At 51.7% G+C, this 23486-nt stretch overlaps 1 protein-coding gene across 1 annotated transcript in view; it reads left to right on the top strand.

The window, feature by feature from the left end:
* The first annotated feature begins 1374 nt into the window (after positions 1 to 1374).
* Positions 1375 to 23486, top strand: part of RRBP1 (ribosome binding protein 1) — a 48225-nt gene continuing 26113 nt past the window's right edge. The window contains 2 exon segments of the mRNA XM_070801024.1: positions 1375 to 1505; positions 22392 to 23484. Of these exon segments, the coding sequence (XP_070657125.1) occupies positions 22413 to 23484 (1072 nt within the window). The 5' untranslated portion in view covers positions 1375 to 1505; positions 22392 to 22412.

The raw sequence follows: 23486 nt of genomic DNA, 5'->3' as shown, positions 1-23486 counted from the left end.
GCTTATATGGGGCTAGGATGGGGGTCAGGGAGGAAGTCCCGAAAGGAAGCCGTTTGCTCAGTTTTCTGGGAAGTGGGCGAGTTTATTTGGCTCAGACCTCTCTCCTCCCCACAGCGCGGCGTAAATGCCATTAAGTTCAGTTCAGTCGCTCAGTCGTGTCCGACTCTTTGCGACCCCATGGACTGCAGCACGCCAGGCTTCCCTGTTCAGCACCAACTCCTGGAGTTTGCTCAAACTCATGTCCATCGAGTCGGTGATGCCATCCAACCATCTCATCTTCTGTCGTCCCCTTCTCCTCCTGCCTTTAATCTTTCCCCGCATCAGGGTCTTTTCTAATGAGTCAGTTCTTTGCATCAGATAGCCAAGGATTGGAGTTTCAGCTTCAGTATCAGTCCTTCCAACGAATATTCAGGACTGCTTTCCTTTAGGATGGACTGGTTGGATCTCCTTGCAGTCATACAGAGAACTGCAATTGCGGCCCTGCTGCCAGTTGAGGTCTGGACTGTGCCTCGATGTAACCACCCTGAAAATGGGTGCAAGTGAGGCCCGCCCTCCATTCCTCTGCGCGTCGTCTGAACTTTCCGCCCTTTCCGCCCTCGATCCAACATTTACTCGAGAAAATTCTTTCTGGGGCCGATTGCAATGAACACAGGGACGAGCCCTCTCGGGACTGACCGCCGGCAGGACTTGTCCTCTCATCCAGCGCCCGGAGGGGGCGCTGCTGCGGGGGTAAGTTAGCTGGTTTTTAGACGAAGCATTTCTCCCTACGGTTCCCGTGTTGCGCAACCATCTGCTCAGGGCGACACCCACCGCCACATCAGCCCGGAGCGGGCCAGGGGCGCGGGCGGAGCGCCGCCTGGATTCGAACCTCCGCGGCCCCGTCGGCCCAGAGCCTGGCCCGGGTCGGCGCCGGCGCGCGAAGCAGGCGTCCGGAGTGGGCGGGGCCGGCCGGGGCCCCCTCCCTTGCGTGTGGCCGAGCGTCCCGGCCCCGCCCCGCCCCGGCCCAGCGCAGGGGCCGAGCGCCGCACCACGCGGCCCCGCCCCCCGTCCCGCCCCCTACCCCGACCCCGCCCCCGCAGCGCCTCCCCTCTCCCATTGGCCGAGGTGGAGGCCCGCCTCCCAGCCCAATGGGCGCCGCCGCGGCTCGGCCGCCGGCGCTCTGACTGGCCAGCGGCCGGCGGAGTGGCGGGGTGCGAGCCAATGGAGAAAGGCGGCTCGATGAATGGCTGGCCCGGGTGGGGAAGGCAGGAGGCGGCGATCCCTGCGGAGGGGGCCGTTCGCCAGCTCCGAGGCAGAAAGTGCCACGACTCCACACGCGCGCACGCAGCCAGCGAGCGGCCGGAGCGGACGGCGGACGGGGCGGGCAGCGTCGGGATCGAGGCGCCTGCAGCTGCTTAGGGGGCAGCTTCTCGGCGGAGGCTTGGCCGGCTCCTCTCTCTCCCGCTTCCGCGGCGGCGGCGGCGGCTCCTGCCCTCTTGCTCTCCCTCCCGCGTCTCCGGCTGCAGGTAAGAAACTTGGCCGGGCCCTGCAACAGCGGCGGCGGCGGCGGCGGCGGCGGCGGCGCGCGGGCTGGGCCGTCGGGGCGCCGGGGCCGGGCCGGGCCGGGCCGGGCCGAGCCGCGCCGGGAGTGACACGTCTCCTTGGCGGCCCCTCCCCCGGCGGTGGTGCCGCCCGCCGTCGCCGCGGTCGCGGACCTGGGCGAGGTGGGGGTGTCCCGGTGGGCCCCGGGGTTGGGGGGGGGCGTGTGCCGGGCCCGAACCCCATGCCGGGGGGCGTCGGCCGAGCGCGCCCGCGATGTGAACCCCACGTCCTCGCCGTCGGCGGGTCCGGCCGCGTCCCCGCGGCGCGACGTGGCCGCCGCTCCCTCCCTCTCTCCGTCTCCGCCTGGCCGTCGGGCCGGCCTGCGAGCTCCGAAGTTGGGCGAAGAAAGTTGGCGGCGGGGCGGGGCGGCGCGCAGCTGGCAGAGGAAGGGGTTAAGCTTCGGGAAGCGGCCGGATGACGTTGCCGGGCTGGAGTCCGGGCCGGGCTGGGGGGGGGCGGTGGTGGCGGAAGGCGGCGGAGGCCGGCGGGGAGAGGGGGCGGGATTGAATGGGGGCCGGGGCTGAGCGCGCCCACTTCGGGCTGCGGCCCCGGCTCCGCGGGGCCGATCGGCACCGACGGGGCGGGGCGGGCCCGGGGCCGCGGAGGTGGGGTGGCCCGCCGTGCGGGGACCTGGACCGTCCAGGGCCAGACGCCCGGCGGGCCGCGATGGCAACTTCCCGGAGGGGTGGCAAGCGACTCCCTGCTCCCCCTGGCGGCGGGGCCGGGGAGCGCCGTTTTCCTGGCTGGCCGCGAGGACCCGGCGCGAGGGCGCCCGGCCGGGGACGATGAATGGGCCGGCAGTGCCAGGCCCGGAGGAAGCGGCATCCCTGGCGCGGCCGCCCGGCGCTGGCACACGGTCTGGCTCTTGCCCGGGGCACCCAGCCTCGCTCTGGGCTGGGGAGGGCGGGCTGGGGTACGCGCTTTCCAGTGCAGCATCTGGGAAGCCTCGGGGAGCCCTCCCCAGATGGCAGATAAAAATCGGTAGCTTGGGTGGTATCATGGTCAAGGGGTTGACTTCCGCAAGCCCCCATTGTGGAGAGTCGGCCAGGCTGTTTAAACTCCGGGGTGCGGGTCCACGTCGGAAAGAGGGGCTGCTGAAGAGAGAAGCCGTGGAGACCCAGCACTCGTGGGAGTGGGCCACAGGTGTGAGAGGTTACTGATGCATGAGTTTCTAGAGTGTTCAGAGGCCTGAAGGGAGGTGGGGTCTGGGTTTGCCTCCAGCCAGCCCGCTGCAGACGCAGCCTTGCCACGTCCCAGAATCTGGGTCCCACCCCCTGCCACGCCACAGACCCTTTGCTCAGGGTTCTCAACTTCTCTGAACTCGGATTTCCTTATCTGTGGCCTGGTGATAGAACCACCCACTCACAATGGGGTCAGGCAGGCTCCTGGTAGGTGCTGGGACATATGGGGACCTTGTGCAAACGAAGGCAGTTTGGCAATAACTCCTGGAGGTCAGAGGTCATCAGCCTAGGAAGCACCAAGGAAATGAAACTTTGCAGGCTCTTGGGAACCTCCCAGGTTTTGCCTTGTGTGCTGAAACTGTCCGGGCATTTTCTGGAGTTGGGGACAGCCAGAGAGCTTATTGGAGCTTTTTGACTGTTGAATGTCCCCAGAGACTCAGGTCTTTGGTCCAGGTCTTTTGTCCAGAAGGGCAGCTGTGTGCTTTACTCACGACCCACGTGGCTGGGGAGCACCTCACGTCCCCTGATGCTGTCCACTGTGCTGGGTCATCTTGACTTCCGTTTAACCTGACACTGGGAAGTTCTGGTGACCCTGCAGTGAGCTGCTCTCTGGTGACGTCTCCATTCCTTTGTGAGCTCTCCAGAGGTCAGCCCCACCACAGACAGCCAGTTCGTGTTCCTTCCAGGAAGAAGCTTCCAATTCTGAGGTCCTAAACATGCCACATCCCTCTCTATTTAAGTGAAGGAGGAAAGCTGGAGGCAGATGGTGGAGCCATGCAGGGTTTCTGGGCCAGTTGAGATTGGGTTGGAGGGAGGACCAGAGAGGGGGATGAGAAAAGTGTTTCTGGGACTAGAAACCGTGTCCTGTGTGTAGAACTGGAAGTACCATGCTGTAACAGAACTTTTTCCTTTCAGAGTTAGGAGTCTGCCTTTGAACGTCTCTACAGAGAGTAAGGGATTAGATTGGTATCTTGGTGCATGAATATTTTTTGGTGATGGGAGAGTTTTAAATAAATCTTGAATCACTGAGTCACATTTGAGCAATTATGTTCTTTGCTAAAGGGTCAATAGGCTATAGTGATGATACAGCACCAAATTCCTTGTAAGTGGTTGAATGCAAACAATTTGATTGGAATACTGGTTTATTTAGTAGCTGGGAGGACATGGCAACCCAGTCCAGTATTCTTGCCTGGAAAATCCCATGGACAGAGGAGCCTGCTGGTCTGTACAGTCCATGGGGTCACAAAGAGTCGGACACAACTGAGCAACTAACGCTTTGAACATAACAGAGTAAATGTGGATGAAATGAGGCAGACGAGCAACCTGGTACATTTTTTCCAGCTGTCTCACTGGACAACTGAAGCTCAGCCCAACTTGATTTTTAAGGTTTACCGTTTAGAAACAGATTCACAACTTTGATCTCCATCTCGGGTGTCCATCCAATGGGTGAGAATATGGAGGCCCAGCAGGTCAGGCAGTCATTAGGCTAGTTCCTGCTGCCCAGCTGCTGGGTGATGTGGGCACAGCCTTCTGAATGTTCACCAACAGGCCTTGTAATTCCACACTCCAAGGGAGCACCTCGATCTGAAAATGAAGAGTTTCAGTGGAAGGAAGGTGGGGAGTCAGTGTGAAGCATGGCAGTGAGTGTGAAGACCATGCTTTCATCTCACATCTTTCTCCACCATCTCCTGTGTGCCGGGCCTTCATATACCGAAGACAAGTGAATCTCACGCGTGTCTGCAAAAGCTCCTGTCTAGAACTGTTCAGTAGGGTAGCCACACAGAAGTATTTAAACTTTAATAAAATGGAAGTTCATTTCTTAGTCACAAAGCCACATTTCAGTGCCCAGTGCCACATGGTGGTCAGCGCAGATTTCAATCTGTTCCCCTGCCACAGGGAGTCCTGAACAGTGCTGGTCTGAAGGTGGCTGGTGTTCCCTGAACATTGCTGCTGCTGCTAAGTCACGTTAATCGTGTCCGACTCTGTGCGACCCCATAGACGGCAGCACACCAGGCTCCTCTGTCCTTGGGATTCTCCAGGCAAGAATACTGGAGTGGGTTGCCATTTCCTTCTCCAATGTATGAAAGTGAAAAGTTAAAGTGAAGTTGCTCAGTTGTGTCTGACTCTTCACGACCCCATGGACTGCAGCCTACCAGGCTCCTCCATCCATGGGATTTTCCAGGCAAGAGTACTGGAGTGGGTTGCCAATGCCTTCTCCCCCTTGAACATTATGCCTCTGCTTTTCCTGATCATTTAGAGACAGTGTTGCGTTGAACCCTGTGAAGTGCCCATTCTGTAGGTCAGGAACAGTTGACTAATGGCAGTTCATGCGTGTCCACCTACTGAGATGTCACCTTAGAAAGTACTTTTGGACTGACTCGGGTGCACCTTACAAATTGCATGTTCAGGGCAAGAAGCAGGAAGCAGGGTCCTGCTCTGGAGAGATTCCTGCCTAAAAGCAGCACCATCAAAATGACCCAGTGTAACAGACATGGAAAATAGATATTGTGCAGAAAGCATATGGGAAAGTAAATATTTAATTCTAAGTCAGAGAACCTGGGCAAGAGGGCCATTTGACATTACCGAAAATTAACCTGGGGACTTCCTTGGAGGCTGTTTCCTTAGACTCAAAAGTTCAGGTGAGTTTCCTGAGACCGGCAGGCCGACTCCCATGGCCAAAGGCCAGGCACACATGGCCTGTTTCCTTTAAGTGCCCTGTGTGATGTGTCTCTCCCACCTGCTCAGCAACTCAGAGCAACTGTAATTTATAAAGAAGGTTTTGCAATTTCTACGTTGGATTATTTTAGCAAGGCTGCAATAGCAGCCGGTCTCTGAACCCTGCCTAGTCCAGTGTCCTGGTGTTTGCCTGCTTGACTGGCATCAGGTGTGCCCTGGCTATTGGCCGCGCTCTGTTATATTCCATGTAACTTCGAAAGGATTGTTGGTTAGTATTTGGAGAGAATTTTTCTGAGCAAGCGGCCTCATGTCAGTACTGCACGTAGAGCAGCATCAATCCAGTTAACAGAGATCCCAGAGTGACTGGCAGCTGCCTTCGTGTTGGTCGGAGAGACCATGCTGGAAGTGATCACCTAGCTATTGTGATCGTGAACATCATCGGCTGGCCTCAAAGTTGGAATAAAAGACCATCTTAGACTCAGGGCTTTAATGTCGTGCCCTGACCCTGGCTGAGGTGTGAGTGAACCAGGTGTGTTTCGGGCTGACTTGAGACTGGTTCCTGGCTGGGGCCACACCTGCATGGAGGGCACTTGGCCAGCACATGAGGTTTGTCCAGCCCCATGTTGCTAAACCACTGAGCCACCTTTTAAAATTGGAGAAGCTGTTGTTAAAAATCTAGATTTTGGAGCTTTCTTGGGGACAATGGGGATTTTTGGGCCCACGGGATCTGTTTCTTGGTGGCAGCCGTGGACTGCAGTCGCCTCCCTGAGCAGGGCCTGTGCTCTTTTCCCAGCCCCCACCCCTCACTATACCTTGCTTGGGTCCCTGGGGGCACTGTCTGCTCCCGCCTCTGAGAGCTCAGAGAAGCCGGAGGGCATCTGCCTGTGACCGGAGTAGTCCACCAGGGTCTCCCCCGAGCTGCAGCTTGGGGTGGCGGGGGAAGGGTTCTAATCCCCAGAGTAAGTGGTATGACCTTGGACATGACTTTGCCTTCCCGGGGCTTCAGTTTCCTCCTCATGTAAAATGGAACTAGGCCAGGTGGCTCCATCTTCCAGGCCACACACCTTGGTTTATCCTTCACTCCGTGCTTTCTCATACGTGTATTCTTCATGCCGGCAAACCTACCAGCTCTGTCCACTCACCCCGTCCCCCCCAGGCTGGCTGGGTGCCGAACCCTCATCCCCTGGTGTATTTCACGGGCTCTGGATGGTCTTCCTGCTCTGTCTTCACCCTCGCCTTCTGGTCTGTTCCCAGGGCAGGTCGAGCCACCCTGCATTAAGACCCTCCAAGGCCCCGCCTTCCCTCTGCCGCACTGCCGGCCCCACCCTCCGCTCTGGTCACACCGCTGCCCTCTGTTTCCTGGGCGTGCTCTGGCCTCAGGGCCTTTGCATGCACTGTGGTTCTCCCAGGGGAACTGGTTCCCAGACGGCCACGTGGCCACTCTACCTACTGTCCTCAGGTCGGCTCATGGGGCTGTCCCACTTCTCTGCACAATCACCACCTGATGTGTCGCATGTGTGACTGACTTTGTCACTTCTGTCCCTGGAGCATAAGCTCTCCCAGTGCAGGGACGTGTCTGCTCGGTTTCCCCGGGCAGCCCTGGCGCCTAGAACAGCAACGTATGGTAGATGCCTGTCCTGCCAGGCTAATGGAGAGGTGATTTTCTAGTGCGTGAGTTCTGTGAGTGTATTATAATTCCATCTCAAGTAGCCTGGATTGCTTAAGCATCAAATATAAACATGAAACATAAAATTCCAAAGCCAAGTGACGGTGGGGTTCCCTCCAGCCTGGCTCCTGCTGGGAGCTGATGGTTACTCGTGGCCACGCTGCCGCACGTGGGCCGTCCTCTGGTCAGCAGAGCCCAGGGCTCTGGAGTGACCCTCAGCAGAGGGCTCGGGCATCTGCTGTCCCCCCAGCACCCTGCCCTGCAGGCCATTAGATTGGCCTCGGTGCCACCTGTTCTCCGCTGTCTGTCACCCATGCGGGGCCTCGCTGGACCGGGCCCTTCCCAGGTGCCTCTGCTCGTTCCGGGAGGAGAATTCGCCATGAGCATCCTTACCTCCCGACCTAGCTGAGGAGTTAGACTGGCTCGTGGGGCAGCCGAGCATATCGGTGACGTACCCTTACTAGGAGCCAAAACACTCTTTTTGGTTTGAACAATGTGCTGCCTCTGAAAAGAGGTGGATTTTATGTTTTGTGAGCAGGAGTGTTCCTTAGTGGCAGGAGGCTAACTGACATTCCATCCCCGCTCCTTTTAGACAAACTCTGTGGGGCCGAGGAGCACAAGGGCTTGATGAGGCTAACCTCCTGCCTCCCCAACCGTGCGTCCTCGGGGCAGGGGCATGGGAGCTGAGAGCGGGGTGCTTGAGCAGGGGGTCGGGCTGGTCGTAGCCCCTTCCAGGCTGAGTCCACAGCCCTCGTCTCCTCCTGCCTTTGCTTTTAGGCAGAGAAACAGTTGATCCTAGACTCCGACCCCTTCTGATGGGAGGAACTGGCCCACTCATTTCACGCAGAACCGTGAGAGATCAGGTTCTGGCCCTCAGCCCAGGTGGTAAGTTTTCCTGGCACTTTTCATTCAGTGGTTAAAAGGTTCAACTCAACTGTAGCAAAACCGATTTCCTTTTTAATTAAGACTCACCCTGCATAGGAATTAAAGGTAACTTTGTTTCTGTTGAGTATGTTTTCATTTCCCAGGAATTCTAGACCAGTTGTAGTCATAAGAAAGAAAGATAATCCTGTGGGGAATTTTGTAGTAACCACAGTGATCGGGGGAGGGGGTCAGTACAGGAGAGTGACTGGGTGACCGATGCCGAACCGGCAGTCTCAGCAACACGTTGGGGCGTGGACGGGCCGGCAGTAGCCATGGCCAGACCCAGCCACCTCTTCCCTCTTAGGTTGGAAGCCCCAGGCCTTAGCAGTCTGGTGTCAGAAGCCACCAGGGACAGTATGGGCTGTGGGGAGTTAAGGCAGGAAGTACCCGCCCGCAGGACCTTGGTCTCCACTTCCCCTCTCATGGGAGCTGCATGGTCAGAGCACGTGAGCAACCTGAGTGGTATAGGAGTGGCTGAGCCGGTACAGACCCGCAAGGCATCAGAGATGCTCCTTCCAGAGCCACCTGGACTTATTTTCCTACCACATTGGCATACGTATATTTATATGCATTAACTCTTTACTAAAGTGAAGTCGCTCAGTCATGTCCTACTCTTTGCGACCCCGTGGACTGTAGCCTACCAGATTCCTCTGTCCATGGGATTTTCCAGGCAAGAATACTGGAGTGGGGTTGCCATTTCCTTCTCCAGGAGATCTTCCCGACTCAGGGATTGAACCTGGGTCTCCCGCATTGTAGGCAGACGCTTTACCGTCTGAGCCACCAGAAAGTCCTTACTAAAGTAAAACTCTGTACTAAAGTAAAATACAAATATCGCAAAAGGCACCACTGTGTCTACAGCTTAATAAAGGTCCATGGGGCAGCACCGTGTTTAACCAGCAGACTAAGAAATGTGATCCCCCAGCAGTTCATCTGGTGCCCCTCAGCTGTTGCCCCTCCTGGAGGGTCACTGCCCTCCTGACCTTTAGCTCGCGGGTCCCTCCGCCCCCAGGTGAACTCAGGGGGAATGGACTCACACGCGTGTTGCTCTTTGGGTCTCCACTTGACGATGCATGTGAACGTGAGGTCCGTCCGTGCTCTGGGGCTGTGGTGGGTCATCCCTGTATTGTGTGTTCTCCATGTGTCACTCTGGAGGGGCACTCAGGTAGTTTCCAACTTGGGGCTTCTGTTACGATATATAATAAATTACATTATAAAGTGTAGTCTTGCCCCTGACTTTGATGACTGACAGTGTGCACTCTTCCCCCCAGCGCTGGTCCTCTGTTGTACCCCTGCCAGCGTTGTAGAGCCTGGACTGTAGTCCACAGTGGCTGACTGCAGAAAGGAACCAGGTGAGGCTGAGTTACCACTTCTCCTGATGACAGGTCCCTGCCTCCCGCCACCCTCACCCTGTCCTAGAGGTGGCAGTCCTTGGCTGCAGAGTTCTTCATCAAAGATGAGCCTTTGCAAAAGCCTTGTGGAAGGGTCAGATTTTACCAGTGGTGGTGTTTTAGTTGCTAAGTCGTGTCTGATTCTTGCAACCCCCAGGACTGTAGCCCACCAGGCTCCGCTATCCATGGCATTTCTGCCCACGAGCAAATGCTGTCCCAGCAGAAAGGAAGCCCCTTGCTGTAAATGCGGGAGAAGCTCGCAGAGAAGATCAACAAAGCCAGAGTTTCATTTTTAAAAAAGATAAGTCAGGGTGACACGTATCAAGCAAAACTGGTCATGGAAAGGGAAAATAATATTGAGTGTCAAATGGGACTTCACTACAGATGTGGTGACATTGAAAAGATGAGTGGTTTTCATGAACAACTTGTGCTCAGTAAGAGTCTACCAGTGTCCTAAGTGTTTATTAGAACCTGGAGGATCCAGGGGAGGAAGCTGCACCACACTGTACATACTAGACATCTTTTTTCATCCCAACGTGGCAATGATTTTGCAACTTTTAGCAACATAAGTCAATTTCTAGGAAAACGTAATTTAACAACACAGCTAAGAAGACAACCAAGAACCTGATGAAAGGGGTGCCTTCAGGAGCTCTATACTGAGCATCACACTAAATAGCAAGACACCCAGGTATTTCACTTTGAGATGAGAAAGAATGGGGTGCTTGCTGACACTCCTCTCATGCACAGTGTTGGCAGTCCTGCCCTGTGCCAACACTCAAGAAAAGTGAAGCTGAAGATAGAAAGATGGGAAAGAAAGGAACAGGATCTACAGGCAATATGCTTACATGTGTCGAAAAATTTTTTAATCTATACTCTTAGTAGAAACAGGCAAGGTTGCCTGGAGTGGAGGGGTGGGCAAGAATCACCAGAGATCAATTACTTGTCAGTGTCACCAGCAACAGAGAAGGAAACTTAAGAGAGGCAATGTGTGCAATAGTGTAAAAATGGAAAAACCAAAAAAAAATACCTTTCCCCAGTAAGACTGCATGGCATGTGTTCTCTTCCCCGACCAAGGTACCTGTGCTGTTGCGATATGGTTCCCGCCTGACCGATGTTTAGTGGAACTGTTGTAGGAAGGGGGAGGCCCCCCCTTCAGGGCCCCAAAAGCCGGCTCTTGTCTGACACTCGGAAAAGAATTGTCTGAGGAGACAACGTGCTGACAAAGCAAGAGATTTTATTGGGAAAGGGCACCCGGGTGGAGAGCAGTAGGGTAACGTAACCCAGGAGAACTGCTCTGCTACATGGCTCGCAGTCTTGGGTTTTATAGTGATGGGATTAGTTTTCCGAGTGGTCTTTGGCCAATCATTCTAATTCAGAGTCTTTCCTGGTGGCGCACGCATCGCTCAGCCAAGATGGATGCTAGCGAGAGGGATTCTGGGAAGAGGACGGACACTCAGTGTCTCCTTTTGACCTTTCCTGAACTCTTTTGGATGGTGGTGGCTTAGTTCCATATTCCTTACCAGGATCTCCTGTCATAAAACAACTTGTGTGAATGGTTACTAAAGGGCCTGGCCAGGGTGGGCGGTTTCAGTCAGTGTGCTTCCCCTAACAGAACCTGCATTCAGAGATGCTCAGGAGCATGGATGTGCTGGGGTTAGACTGAACGCAGTGGGAAACCATTGATCCCACTCCCTGGGAGCCCCGTGTCCGCTGCAGAAAGAACTCTGCATGTCTGAATAGCCTGTGTGTGTCTTGAGGAGTCGGGGTTCCTGATTCCTACCTTGTGGGGTATGGTCTTCACTGATGAGGCAAGAAGATTTAGATCTATTTATGTACCTAAGTTTTCCAAAGACTATTATTTTGGAGAAACACAAAAACATGTCAGTGGTTTATTTATTTATTTATTTTTCCTTAGGCAAAGAAATTGAATCTGAAATGGCCAATGAATAAGCCAAGGCTTGGAATAGAGTGCATTTCTATTTTTGGTGTTTTAGCTTTCTTTAAAATGAATAGCATTGTTTCTTGAAAATAGGAAGTCAGTTATTTCCATCCTCTTAGAACATGAAATAGATTATTTCTGAATATATCTTTCAGTTACCGATTTTTCTCTTAGTTTTTCTGGGTTTAAAAAAAAAAAAAAGAATTAGAGGTTGCCCTTAAAATTTAAGATGAGGTGATCTGAAGATTTCATGTTAGATGGAGTTAATAAGGGAAGTGAAGTTGCTCAGTCGTGTACGGCTCTTTGTGATCCCATTGACTGTAGCCTACCAGGCTCCTCCGTCCATGTTTTCCAGGCAGGAGTACTGGAGTGTGTTGCCGTTTCCTTCTCCAAAAGTGAAAGTTGCTCAGCTGTGTCTGACTCTTTGCGACCCCATGGACTGTGCAGTCCTTGGAATTCTCCAGACCAGAATACTGATGTGGGTAGCCTTTCCCTTCTCCAGGGGATCTTCCCAACCCAAGGATGGAACCCAGGTCTCCCACTTTGCAGATGGATTCTTTACCGGCTGAGCCACAGGAGAAGCCCAAATAAGCATTCTCTAAAAAGTATAGCTGGGCTTGCAGGGTAGTAAAAGAGATTGCCAGAGGCCATAAGCCCCCTGGGAGGGGGTAAGTGGCAGGGACACGGAGGCAAGCTGGCCCTGTGGTGTAAGCTGGTGTCATCATCCAGAGTCTGGGTCTTGGGTCTTTGGCTTTTACGTCCAGGTGGGAGCTGTATTGGGGGAACGGAATCTCCTCCATATTCCCGTGTAAAACCTGCGCTAAAAGGGCTGCTGGTTGGGGTGGGGCGTGGCATGGAGATGATAAGATGATTTGTCCTGAGGCAGGAGAGGCTGGGAATGTTTGGCTGGGGATGATGCTGCCGCTAAAACTCTGTCCTCACTGTTGCTTTCTCCTAAGGCCTTGTTGAAGCAGAGATAAAATAGCTCTTTGGAGACAAGCCTGAAATTCAGACCAGACAGGATTACCACTGATAAAATCCCCCCAGAGACACTATTAAGAGGTATAAAAGTACTGAAAACCAATAATGGGGAAAAAATAGCACCAGGGAAAAAACAAGGCAAACTTGGGGAAAAAAAAAAAAAAAAGAACCTCAAAGGACTGATTGATTACAGAGCTGGTTAGATTCAGCTGAAGAGACAATCGGTGAAGTGGAACACAAGTCCGAGGATCTCTCCTGAGTGGTGGCAGAGGTTGAGGTGCAGTTAGGAGTTACTGAAGAAAAGCAGGAGCATTGCTTCCCAGAACCCATGAAACGTGAGAAGGCATGGTGAGCCTGAATTAGATGATTAAAAATAACTACATACCTAAAGGTTTTGTTGAATCCTCAGAACCCAAAAGATGGATCTTAAAAGTAATGAGATCTTTTTTTTTAAAAGGTCTTATAAATGATAAATTGACAACATGCCTTTTAATACTAAGCACGTCCGCCCCTCCCCCCCACCAAAAAAAAAAAAAAAGCCAGAGAAATAAAACAGTATCTTCAAAGCGGTGAGAGTAAGTAACTCTCAGCATGGAATTCTGTACTCAGCTAACCATTCATGGTGAATGACAGTGAAGGAAAGAAATCCTTTCAGGGCTGCAAGAACTGAGAATGTTGCTAAGAGGAGATTCTTGATGAACCAGGTGGTCAAGGATGTGCTTTGGGGAGATTCAGAGATGCAGGAGGCCTGCGACGCAGGAAGCAGTGACTAGCAGACAGACGGGGGACCATTTGGGAAATAGAAGCATGAGTGTCTGGAACTGCAGAGTACCTGCAGGTGGTCCAGGTGTGTGTGAGGGAGAAGCAGCTTGGGGGGAAAGGAACCCCCCTTCATGGAGGCCCCAGACCCAAGCCTTCTGTGGCGCTCCCTTTGCTGGGAAGTGTCTGCTGTCAGGTGTGTGTGTTAAGAGAATGTAAGGGGAAAAGGCATTTTAATCACATTTTTTTTTTATTAATCACAATTTTTTAAAAGAGCACTTGCACATAGACACACACAAAAGCAGAAGAGTGTAACTTTCAAATGCAGAGGACAAGATGTCTAGTGGAATGCAAAATAAGAAAATAAGTGAGGAATAAGCAAAGAAAAAGTACTGTAGACAAGAATAACAAGATGAAGGTGTAAATGAGTCCAAATACACAGCAAATCACAGTAGATGTTGATGAACTGGACCTACCAGTTACAAAGACAAATTGCCATGCTCGTCTTAATATAAAATCCAGCTATATGCTATTTTTAAGAGTTCCACTTAAAACATGACCCCAGAAAGGTTGGAAGTGAAGAACAGAAAATGATTCTAGGCCAATATTAACCCTCCCCAGAAATTGATGTAACTTTTAAAATAATCAGACAATGAAGTGAAAAAAAATCATTAGGGATAAAGAGGATCACTTTATAATAGAGGATAAAATAGTAGACACTTTATTAGGAAGATGTCACAGTTCTGAGTTTTTTTTTTTTTTTTTTTTTTCGTATTAAAGACACATTCTTTAATGACTGAAGAAGGGTCTTCATCATACACTTAAAATAAGGCAAATGCTCAGGACTGTGGCTCTGCACTCTGAGTCACAGCCACAGTGGGCACAGGGGTGAACATGCCTAGGAGAGCTCCGCCTTCAGTGCATTTCTTCATAAGTTTTGTTCAAGACAAAACCTTCCTTGACCCCAAACGAACAAACACAAGACTGACTTCAAGTGATGGACACAGCACATGGCCACGGAGATCCTCAGAGCTCCCTGTACTGATACACTAACGCCAGCGTCAGAAATGGGCCTGTGGCCTTGGGGAACGATCCAAACCCTGACTCAGCTTTCTGAAGCAAATGATGTGACGAAGGCAGGTCAGGGGAGCCGAGTCTGCAGGAGGACACGGCGGCCCGACCTGTTCTGGCGACTGTCACCGGTGGCTCCCGTGCCTGCTGACACAGACACCACCAGGGCAGACACCCCGAGCCACCAGGCAGGACGCCGGAGAGGCCAGAGAAGTGGTGCGGGTGGGCAGCAGGGCGCCCGGTTCTGGAGGAGACGCTGACTGCAGCCCCTCACGTGTGCAGGGTGATTTTATATTCTAATAAGATGCCCTCCCAATAAAGCACAGATTGACAGATTCCCAGGAGAAACTGACAAATCCATGCTCATGGAGGGAGATTCTTAAAGCTCTCAATAGCTGTTAGATTAAATTGACAGAAAATGAATGGGGTTCTACAGAAGGTTATACACTGGAACATGTGGCCTTCAGTCCACAGGGTACGTTGTGGTTGTTCAGTCACTCTCAGTCCGACTCTTTGCAGCCTCATGGACTGCAGCACGCCAGACCTCCCTGTCCCTCACCATCTCCTGGAGTTTGCCCAAGTTCACATCCATTGAATCGGTGATGCCATCCAGCCATCTCATCCTCTGCCACCACCTTCTCCTTCTGCCTGCAGTCTTTGCCATAGGACATGTTCGTAAAAGCTGACCACAATCTAGCAAAACACCCCAACACCATAATCCAAGCCAGTGCTTTATCAGACTGCAGGCCCAGCGTGTTATGACCCTCAAAGTCAATTTAATTTGTTGTGAAAAACTTTAAAAAAATGTTGATGGCTTAGTAGATACCAGTGCATGACACATGCAAATATTGAGTTACTGTTTCATGAAAGTCTTATTATTTATATGTTCATATACATACTGTTGGAGAAGGCAATGGCACCCCACTCCAGTACTCTCACCTGGAAAATCCCATGGGCGGAGGAGCCTGGTGGGCTGCAGTCCATGGGGTCGCTAAGAGTCGGACACGACTGAGCGACTTCACTTTTCACTTTCATGCATTGGAGAAGGCAAGGGCAACCCACTCCAGTGTTCTTGCCTGGAGAATCCCAGGGACGGGGAGCCTGGTGGGCTGCCGTCTCTGGGGTCGCACAGAGTCAGACACGACTGAAGCGACTTAGCAGCAGCAGCAGCAGCAACATACGTACTGTTGGAGAAGGAAGTGGCAACGCACTCCAGTATTTTTGCCTGGAGAATCTCATAGACAGAGGAACCTAGCAGGCTACAGTCCATGGGGTCACAAAGAGTCGAACACGACTGAGCAACTTCACTTTCACTTTCATACATATTGTGCATATAAGAGGGTGCATGTATGTGTCCTGGGTCAAGTTATCTTCCTGGATCATGGTTACAAGTGTAAAAGCTTCGACCTGTATCACACAGAATGGATCCTCTGATGGACAGTGCAGTTGAATTAGGATTGTTGATGGTAATTCAAAGCCCTCACATGTTAGAAATGTTAAGAATGTTAGGAATGTTAAGTTAACGCTGCCACTTTGTGAGTCAGAGGTCTTTTGGGAACTGGAGGATACTTCAAACTGAGCACCGATGAAAATAGTGCATTGTAGCTTGGAGGATGAAGCTACAGTAGTACTTTACAGGAAAACTTATTACCTTAAATGTTTCCTACAAGAAAAAAGAAAAAAAGGCCTGAAAGTTTATAAATGTTCATGTCAAGCAGTTAGAAAGAACAGAAGGAACCAATGAAAGTTAGAAGAAGGAGTGATGAAAATTAATTATGTAGACTGAATCACAAACCCATAAACGGGTCCTGGAATCATCACTGAAATTGAAATAGCAGTTAAAGTCAGCTCTCTACCAAAGGGAACCTTCATACACAGTTGGTGGGGATGTCAATTGGTGCAGCCACTGTGGAAAAGAAGAGTATAGAGGTTCCTCAAAAAACTAAAAATAGAACAACCATATGACCCAGAAGTTCTGCTCCTGGGTATGTATCAGAAGGAAAACAAAAGCACTAGTTCAAAAAGACACATGCACCCCAGTGTTCTAGCAACAGTATTTACAATAGTCTAGAGGGGAAACAACATGCATGTCCACAGACAGATGGATAAAGAAGATGTCAGATGCGTATATTATATATAGTGAAATACTGATGGAATACTACTCAGCCATTAGAAAAAGAATGAAATTTTGCCATTTGCCACAACATGGGTGGACCTAGAGGGTGCTGGACCTAGAGGGTATTGTGTGAAGTGAGATGAGTCAGACAGAAAGAAAAATACCACGTGCTATCACTTATATGTGGAATCTAAAAAATACAATGATCTAGTGAATATAACAAAAAAGAAGCAGATTCACAGATAATAGGAAATAAATTAGTGTTTACCAGTGGGGGGATGGGAAGGGGGAGGGGCTGGACAGGGAAAAGGGATTAAGAGGTATAAAATAAGCTACAAAAATAAAATGAAATAAAACAAGCCCTAAAAGTATATTGTACAACATGGGGAGCATAACCAATCTTTTATAATAACTATGGATGGAGCAGCTTTATACTTAAAAAACCTTTAAAAATTGTGAATCACTATGATGTACATCTGTAACTTATATAATCTTATACAGCACCTATATTTCAATTTTTTAAAAAAGCAGCTCTATACCCACTCCTCCCCCTCCAGGAACAGATCGCGAAAAACCAGACTCTGACGGTTTTACAGGCCATTTCTTCTGAATCTGCAAAGAACAGAGGGAAAGGGGTGATCCTCAGCTTATGAGACTGAGGCGACCTTGCTGCCAAGACTGTGGAAGCACAGTCTGAGGACGATTCTGCCTCCCCTCACATGAGAGCTCACCCCCCCGAATCCCCCAGAAAAATGTCAACAGACCAAATCTAGTGAGGGATTATGAAGGAAAAGACTCACCATCGAGAAGTGTCTACACACTCAGAACCATCTGTGAGTTAACACTAGAATGTATGTTATTTTAGTTCAACCCATTTCAGATTAGAGAAAATGTCGAGTGATAAAGAAAAAGCACTTGTTCAAACTTAATGCCCAGTTATTAAAAAGGAAAGGTAACTAGGAATATAAGACAGCTTAACCTGATACTCATAAAAAGTTTTCTACCAACACAGCATCGAATAGTGACACATCAGAAATGGAGACTCAGCGACAAGACCAGCAAGCCTGCTCAGAGTTCTTGCCGGGCTCAGGGACATGAGAAAAAGAGATGCGATGATATGGCTTAGAAAGCAAGAAACGGCTGTCTTTTTTCATAGGTGATTTTTTTTTTTCTTGAAGAGAATCCATAAACTCCTGTATTTGAGGAAAGTTTAGCGTAATATCTGGGTAAACAACACACATGCAAATATGAATAACTTTGCTGGATGCCTGTAGCTAGAAATAGAAAAAGGTATCTTTTTCTTGTACACTTAAAAATAGCAATAACCTTAAAAACAAAAAAGACGGGTAAGACTTTCTATAGAGATCATTAAAGCTCTTTGCAAGTATAATATAAAAGGATATTTAAATAAGTGGAGTGCTACACGCTCTGTTCAGTGACAGTTCCCATGGTGTACAGTCAGCTGTCCCCACCTTCATCTGTAAATTCAGTCTGTTTCAAAAATCCCGATGGAATTGGGATTTGGAGGGGATGTGTGGGCCAAAATGTGGTATTGATGCTGGGCACAGATAAGTATGCAGGTGGGACAGAGTGTAAGTCCATCAGACCTGGTGGCACAGAGGCAACTGTGCAAGGAGGAGAAGGGAGGAGAGTGGACCAGTTCAGAAGGGGTGCCAGGTAATTTAAGCCATGAGAGAAGCTGACACTGTTTCCTGTCATATGCCAGAGTAAATCCCAGGTGATTAAACCAAACTACGAAAAGCTTTCTGAAGTGTGTGGCAGAAAATAAAACAGTAAAGGGCTTCTCTCCCAGTGGCTGGGACCTGGGTGGCTGAGGCAGGGGTGTAGGGAGGTTTTCACTCTGTATCAGCTGTTTTGTGCCTTTCAAGTTTTGGCCCCTGGGAGTGCATTGCCTCTTTACACGACTGAGTGATTATTTAGATTGAAAGGAGAGCAAAAGTTTTTTCCTTAAAAGAAAAAGGAAACAGATTATCTTTGACTCTGTGGCTGGTGTGCTAAGTCGCTCAGTTGTGTCCAACTCTTTGCAACCCCATGGACTGTAGCCTACCAGGCTCCCCTGTCCATGGGATTCTCCAGGCAAGAATACTGGAGTGGGTTGCCATGCCCTCCTCCAGGGGATCTTCCCGACCCAGGAATTGAACCTGCGTCTCTTACATCTCCTGCATTGGCAGGTGGGTTCTTTACCACTAGTGCCACCTGGGCAGCCCCAGACTCTGAGGCAATAGCTGTGATACAAGAAAACACTGTGAAAACAAGATGGTTGAAAATGAAACCAAAGACTTGTTATTCAGTTGCTAAGTTACGTCAGCTCTTTGCACAACGCCATGGACGGCAGCACACCAGGCTTCCCTGTCCTTCACCATCTCCTGGAGTTTGCTCAAACTCATGTCTGTTGAGTCAGTTATGCCGTCCAACCATCTCATCCTCTGTTACCACCGCTGTCTCTTCTTGCCCTCAGTCTTTCCTAGCATCAGGGTGTTTCCCAAGGAGTCAGTTCCACAGACTTGGATACATTGAAAACAACAAATGGTTCATATCCAAGCTATGTAAAGGACACCTATAAATCAAAGAAAAAGGCAGCCCTTCAGAAGACAGGCCAAGCATGTGAGCAGGCTACATCACAGGAGAAGTGTGAAATGCTCATCTCCGTGGGAGGCCCAGCATCACTGGCATCTGGCGGGGACATGTCTAGAGGGTGAGGGGAGGATGGGGCCTCGTGTTGCCCCAGGGAGCAGTTGGCAGCATCTGGTGGCACAGTGCCCACCCTGGGCCAATGGTGTGTTCTGGAGGATAAAATGTTGCCCAGTGACACTCGCAGGGCTGGTCCCATGCAGCCCTTGCCAGGGTGGTCCTGGGCTTGACCGGTGGGCACCCATGGGTGAGCTTGGGAGTACGTTGGGTGTTGGTCCTCTGTGGAAGGAAAGATGAGACACTGAATGTTTATCTAAAGTAAATGGGGGAAACGTTTGGATTTGCTAAACCTGGGTGGTGGATAAATGGACGTTCAGAGTATTTTTCTTAATCTTCTGTATATTTGAGATACTTGATGATGCAGTCATATCTGCTAACGTCCCTATTCTGTTGTCATTCTGTTTTAGTTTTGTGCCTTCCTGGTAAGTCACCTTACACCCAGGAAATGGGGCTGGGTCTCTTTGACACTCCCCTCCCCACCCCCTGCTATAGTTTCTCGGAGTGCCCACACATGGCCCCCCATGGCACAGCTGGGTGGTGACACGACCCAGCCCCAGGAGTGCTGTTGAGAGTCCTTTTGCAAAACCACCCCAAATCCCTGTTGCCAGATTGGACTGACCTCGCTAAACTGCACTAGCCTGGTCAGACTGAGTGAATCAGCAACAGTAGTCCATGCTTGGGGTGTCCACACAACCTCTGTTCCCCAGTCCTTACTCCCAGGAGCGGAAGAAAGCCATGCCCTCAGCACCTCCAAGGTGGGCCCAGGGTTTCAGCCATGGAGCCTGGGAGTGGTTCCTGAGCCTCGGGCCGGCCGTCTGCTCCCTGTGCTGGCTGGCCCTCTGCTTCACACACTAAGCAGATCGGCCGTTGTAAATAAACGTGTACATTTCGTAGAAGTTTCTGGGATCGACAGCACAGATTCTCTGTGGTCAGCCCACTCGGGATGCAACGGCACACAGCACAGTCTAGTGGAAAACCTTGTGGGAGGTTTCTGCCAGGGTCCTTTGACTGTGTGTGGAGCACCTGGCAGGCTAACCTCGAAGACTGACCTTGAGTGTATTTGGAAGCGTAGGAAGTGATGGCCTCAGATGTCCGTCTGCCCATGCAGAGGGAAATACTCTCGCAGCTGGCTTCTCTCCACTCTGCCCCCGACAGAGAATATCTTGTATCCTGTGTTTGCCTAACTTGAGAGCCAAAGCCAGCTTTTCATCCATGGCTTTTCTGCCCAAACCACTCGGCTGCAGAATCCATGGTGCTAGAAAGGGGATGAAATCGGGGGTGGCAGTGGTGGGGGAGCTGAGATGGGGCAGGGCAATGCCTGTCCTGGGGGCTGGGGGCCCAGGGCCTCCATGGGACCTGCCCGCCAGGGCACGTTGGGGACCCAGGGCTTGCAGACCCGCAGCCGCATGACCCGGGCCCCTGGCCAGGTGCTGCCTCTGGAGAAGAGTGTTGCAGAGGGGTTTTGTATCCACTCTTTCTCGGGTTCTTTTCCTGGATATTGGGTAGAGTTTCCTGTGCTGCACAGTAGGTCGGAGGATTTTTGTCACCTGAATAGGATGGATGTCATGATTATGCTATTGCTTCATACCTGAAGCATGTCCATGTTGGCAGAGTTCTGAGGGGTCCTTGTGAGGACCCAGCATTTCAGTTGTGGACGCCCACCGAACAGCAGGGATTAGAAGGGGATGGTGGAACCTTCCAGCTTCTTGTCCCCACCCTCCCACCTCCTGGGCCCCTCCCTCCAGGCTTTTTGCACTCAGCTGTGAGTGTGGTCCCGGAGGCTCCTGACCTCTGTGTGTGTGGCACCCACGGCCAGAGGTCAGAACTCGCTGCCCCAAGACCTGGAGGCTCCATGAGCCCCCTCGGGCTTGTGGACGAGGATGTGGAGTTTGACCCAGAGCTGCAGCCCCCGGCAACAATCTGGGAGAGGTAAGTGTCCAGCTGCCCCTGAGGAAGGTGCTGCCCTGGAGAGCAGGGCATACATAGTCCACCCTCCTCCTGCAGGGGTTTCGTAGAAAGACAGCAAAGTCATACGTTTTTCCTACAATGAGAGTGATTTTCCTTAGAATAGGATGCTGAGCTCAGTCCCTCCTCTCAAACCCGCTAATGTCAAAATTTGGATTCCATGGCTGTTTAGAAGCCCCCACTCGCACAGGAAGAGAAATCTCATTTTAAGCCACTGAGAAGCCTGGGCCTGGCCTATCCCAGCTCCAGAGATTTGGGGAACCGCTTAGCTCTCCTCCTTTGCCCCTGCCCTCCCCCAGCCTCTCACACACGCGTTCCCATAGCTACTGCACTGCTGGTCCTCCTGGGTCAGCAGGTCAGGTCTGACCCCAGGTCAGGGCACTGGAACTATGATACCAGCAGCAAAATTAGTTGGTAAACATTGAGTGTATCCAAGAAACGGACCCCTTGGAGTTCCTCGCTGAAGTCAGGTATAGCCCGGCTGACAGCTGTTGGGTGTGGACCTGGCCACCTCCAACCTTGTGGACTTTGGTCCCCAGCCAGCGAGAAGGGTAGTTCATACTCGTGGTTGGGAGTGTGTCATCAGACAAAGGGTCCTCTCCCCAAGGTGAGGAGTGGACCTGGTGACGCTGTCCCCCTCCCTCTTTGCAGCCTCTGGATGTGGAATTCAGACCTGAGGTCTGATATTTCCTGTTTCCTAATGTGCGGATTCACAGGCTCCGATTTTCCTCACCACATGTTGATCACCTTTGGGATTGTAATGTGCAGGTTCTCATCTCTGCCCCTGGGTGGGTACTTGTGTTTATCAGGCCTGGGGAAAAGGGGGCAGCAGAGAAAGAGCGCTCATGAGACCCGCTGGCCTGGATGCTGTGAGCGAGAGCCAGCAGCTGTGTTTGATTTGACTCACATGGTATTCTTAATATCAGTCAACTTGAGTTGAGGAGGGGAAAAATCTGTCCTGATATGAGAAGGCAAAAGATACATCAACCTAGTGCTCACGTTTCTACAGTCATCACCTGTGACCGGGTGACTCCTGCTCCTGATGTAGTTGGCACTCTGACACAGTCCTTACCACTTCCAGTTACCTAACACTGGCCGTGCTTGTGTTCATGTGCATCTTTGACCCTGTGGTGGAGAACATCTTGACCTGGGGTCACGGCTCCTGAGTTGCATGGGCGCCACATGCCCTGGTCATGGAGCTGCCTGCTGCCATCTCTCCATGGCTTCATGTGTCCCAGCTTGTGTAAAAGTTGCTCACTTCTGAGGGGGCAGGGAGAACAGGTGACAGCAGAGATTGCCTGGTTTGTTTCTTCTTTGATTTTATCAGTCTGAAGGATTAGTGGAACCATATGTTAGGTGCTGCGAGTGGGGACGGTGACTGTCAAATGCCTCGGTTTCTACAGAAAGTAACTGCCGTGTATGTATTTGGCAGGTGAAAGGAAAACCAGCCAGGATGGATATTTACGACACTCAGACCTTGGGGGTTGTGGTCTTTGGTGGATTCATGGTTGTTTCTGCCATCGGCATCTTCCTCGTGTCAACCTTCTCCATGAAGGAGACGTCGTATGAAGAAGCTCTGGCCAACCAGCGCAAGGAAATGGCGAAGACCAACCACCAGAAAGTGGAGAAGAAGAAGAAGGAGAAGACAGTGGAGAAGAAAGGAAAGACCAAGAAAAAGGAGGAGAAGCCCAACGGGAAGATACCTGACCATGAGCCCACCCCTGGAGTGACCATCCTCCCCAAGGACCCAGTGTGGGCACCTGCAGTGGCGGTGGCTCCAACCTCAGTCCAGTCCCCTGTGGTCACTGCCCCTGTAGCCACAGTATCAGCCATGCCTCAAGAGAAGCTGGCTTCTTCCCCAAAGGACAAAAAGAAGAAGGAGAAAAAAGTGGCAAAGGTGGAACCAGCAGTCAGCTCTGTAGTGAATTCCATCCAGGTTCTTGCCTCAAAGGCTGCCATCTTGGAAGCTGCTCCCAAGGAGGTGCCTATGGTGGTGGTGTCCCCAGTGGGCGCCAAAGGTAGTGCCCCTGCTACTAGTTCTACACAGGGCAAGAAGGGAGAGGGGGCCCAGAACCAAGGCAAGAAGGGAGAGGGCGCCCAGAACCAAGGCAAGAAGGGAGAGGGCGCCCAGAACCAAGGCAAGAAGGGAGAGGGGGCCCAGAACCAAGGCAAGAAGGGAGAGGGGGCCCAGAACCAAGGCAAGAAGGGAGAGGGTGCCCAGAACCAAGGCAAGAAGGGAGAGGGGGCCCAGAACCAAGGCAAGAAGGGAGAGGGCGCCCAGAACCAAGGCAAGAAAGCAGAGGGCGCCCAGAACCAAGGCAAAAAAGCAGAGGGCGCCCAGAACCAAGGCAAGAAGGCAGAGGGGGCCCAGAACCAAGGCAAGAAGGCAGAGGGGGCCCAGAACCAAGGCAAGAAAGCAGAGGGCGCCCAGAACCAAGGCAAGAAATCAGAGGGGGCCCAGAACCAAGGCAAGAAATCAGAGGGGGCCCAGAACCAAGGCAAGAAGGCAGAGGGGGCCCAGAACCAG

Source organism: Bos indicus, chromosome 13, assembly GCF_029378745.1.
Source record: "Bos indicus isolate NIAB-ARS_2022 breed Sahiwal x Tharparkar chromosome 13, NIAB-ARS_B.indTharparkar_mat_pri_1.0, whole genome shotgun sequence".
Taxonomy (NCBI): domain Eukaryota; kingdom Metazoa; phylum Chordata; class Mammalia; order Artiodactyla; family Bovidae; genus Bos; species Bos indicus.
Note: the sequence above shows the minus strand (reverse complement) of the source record. Positions and strands in the feature narration are given on the sequence as shown.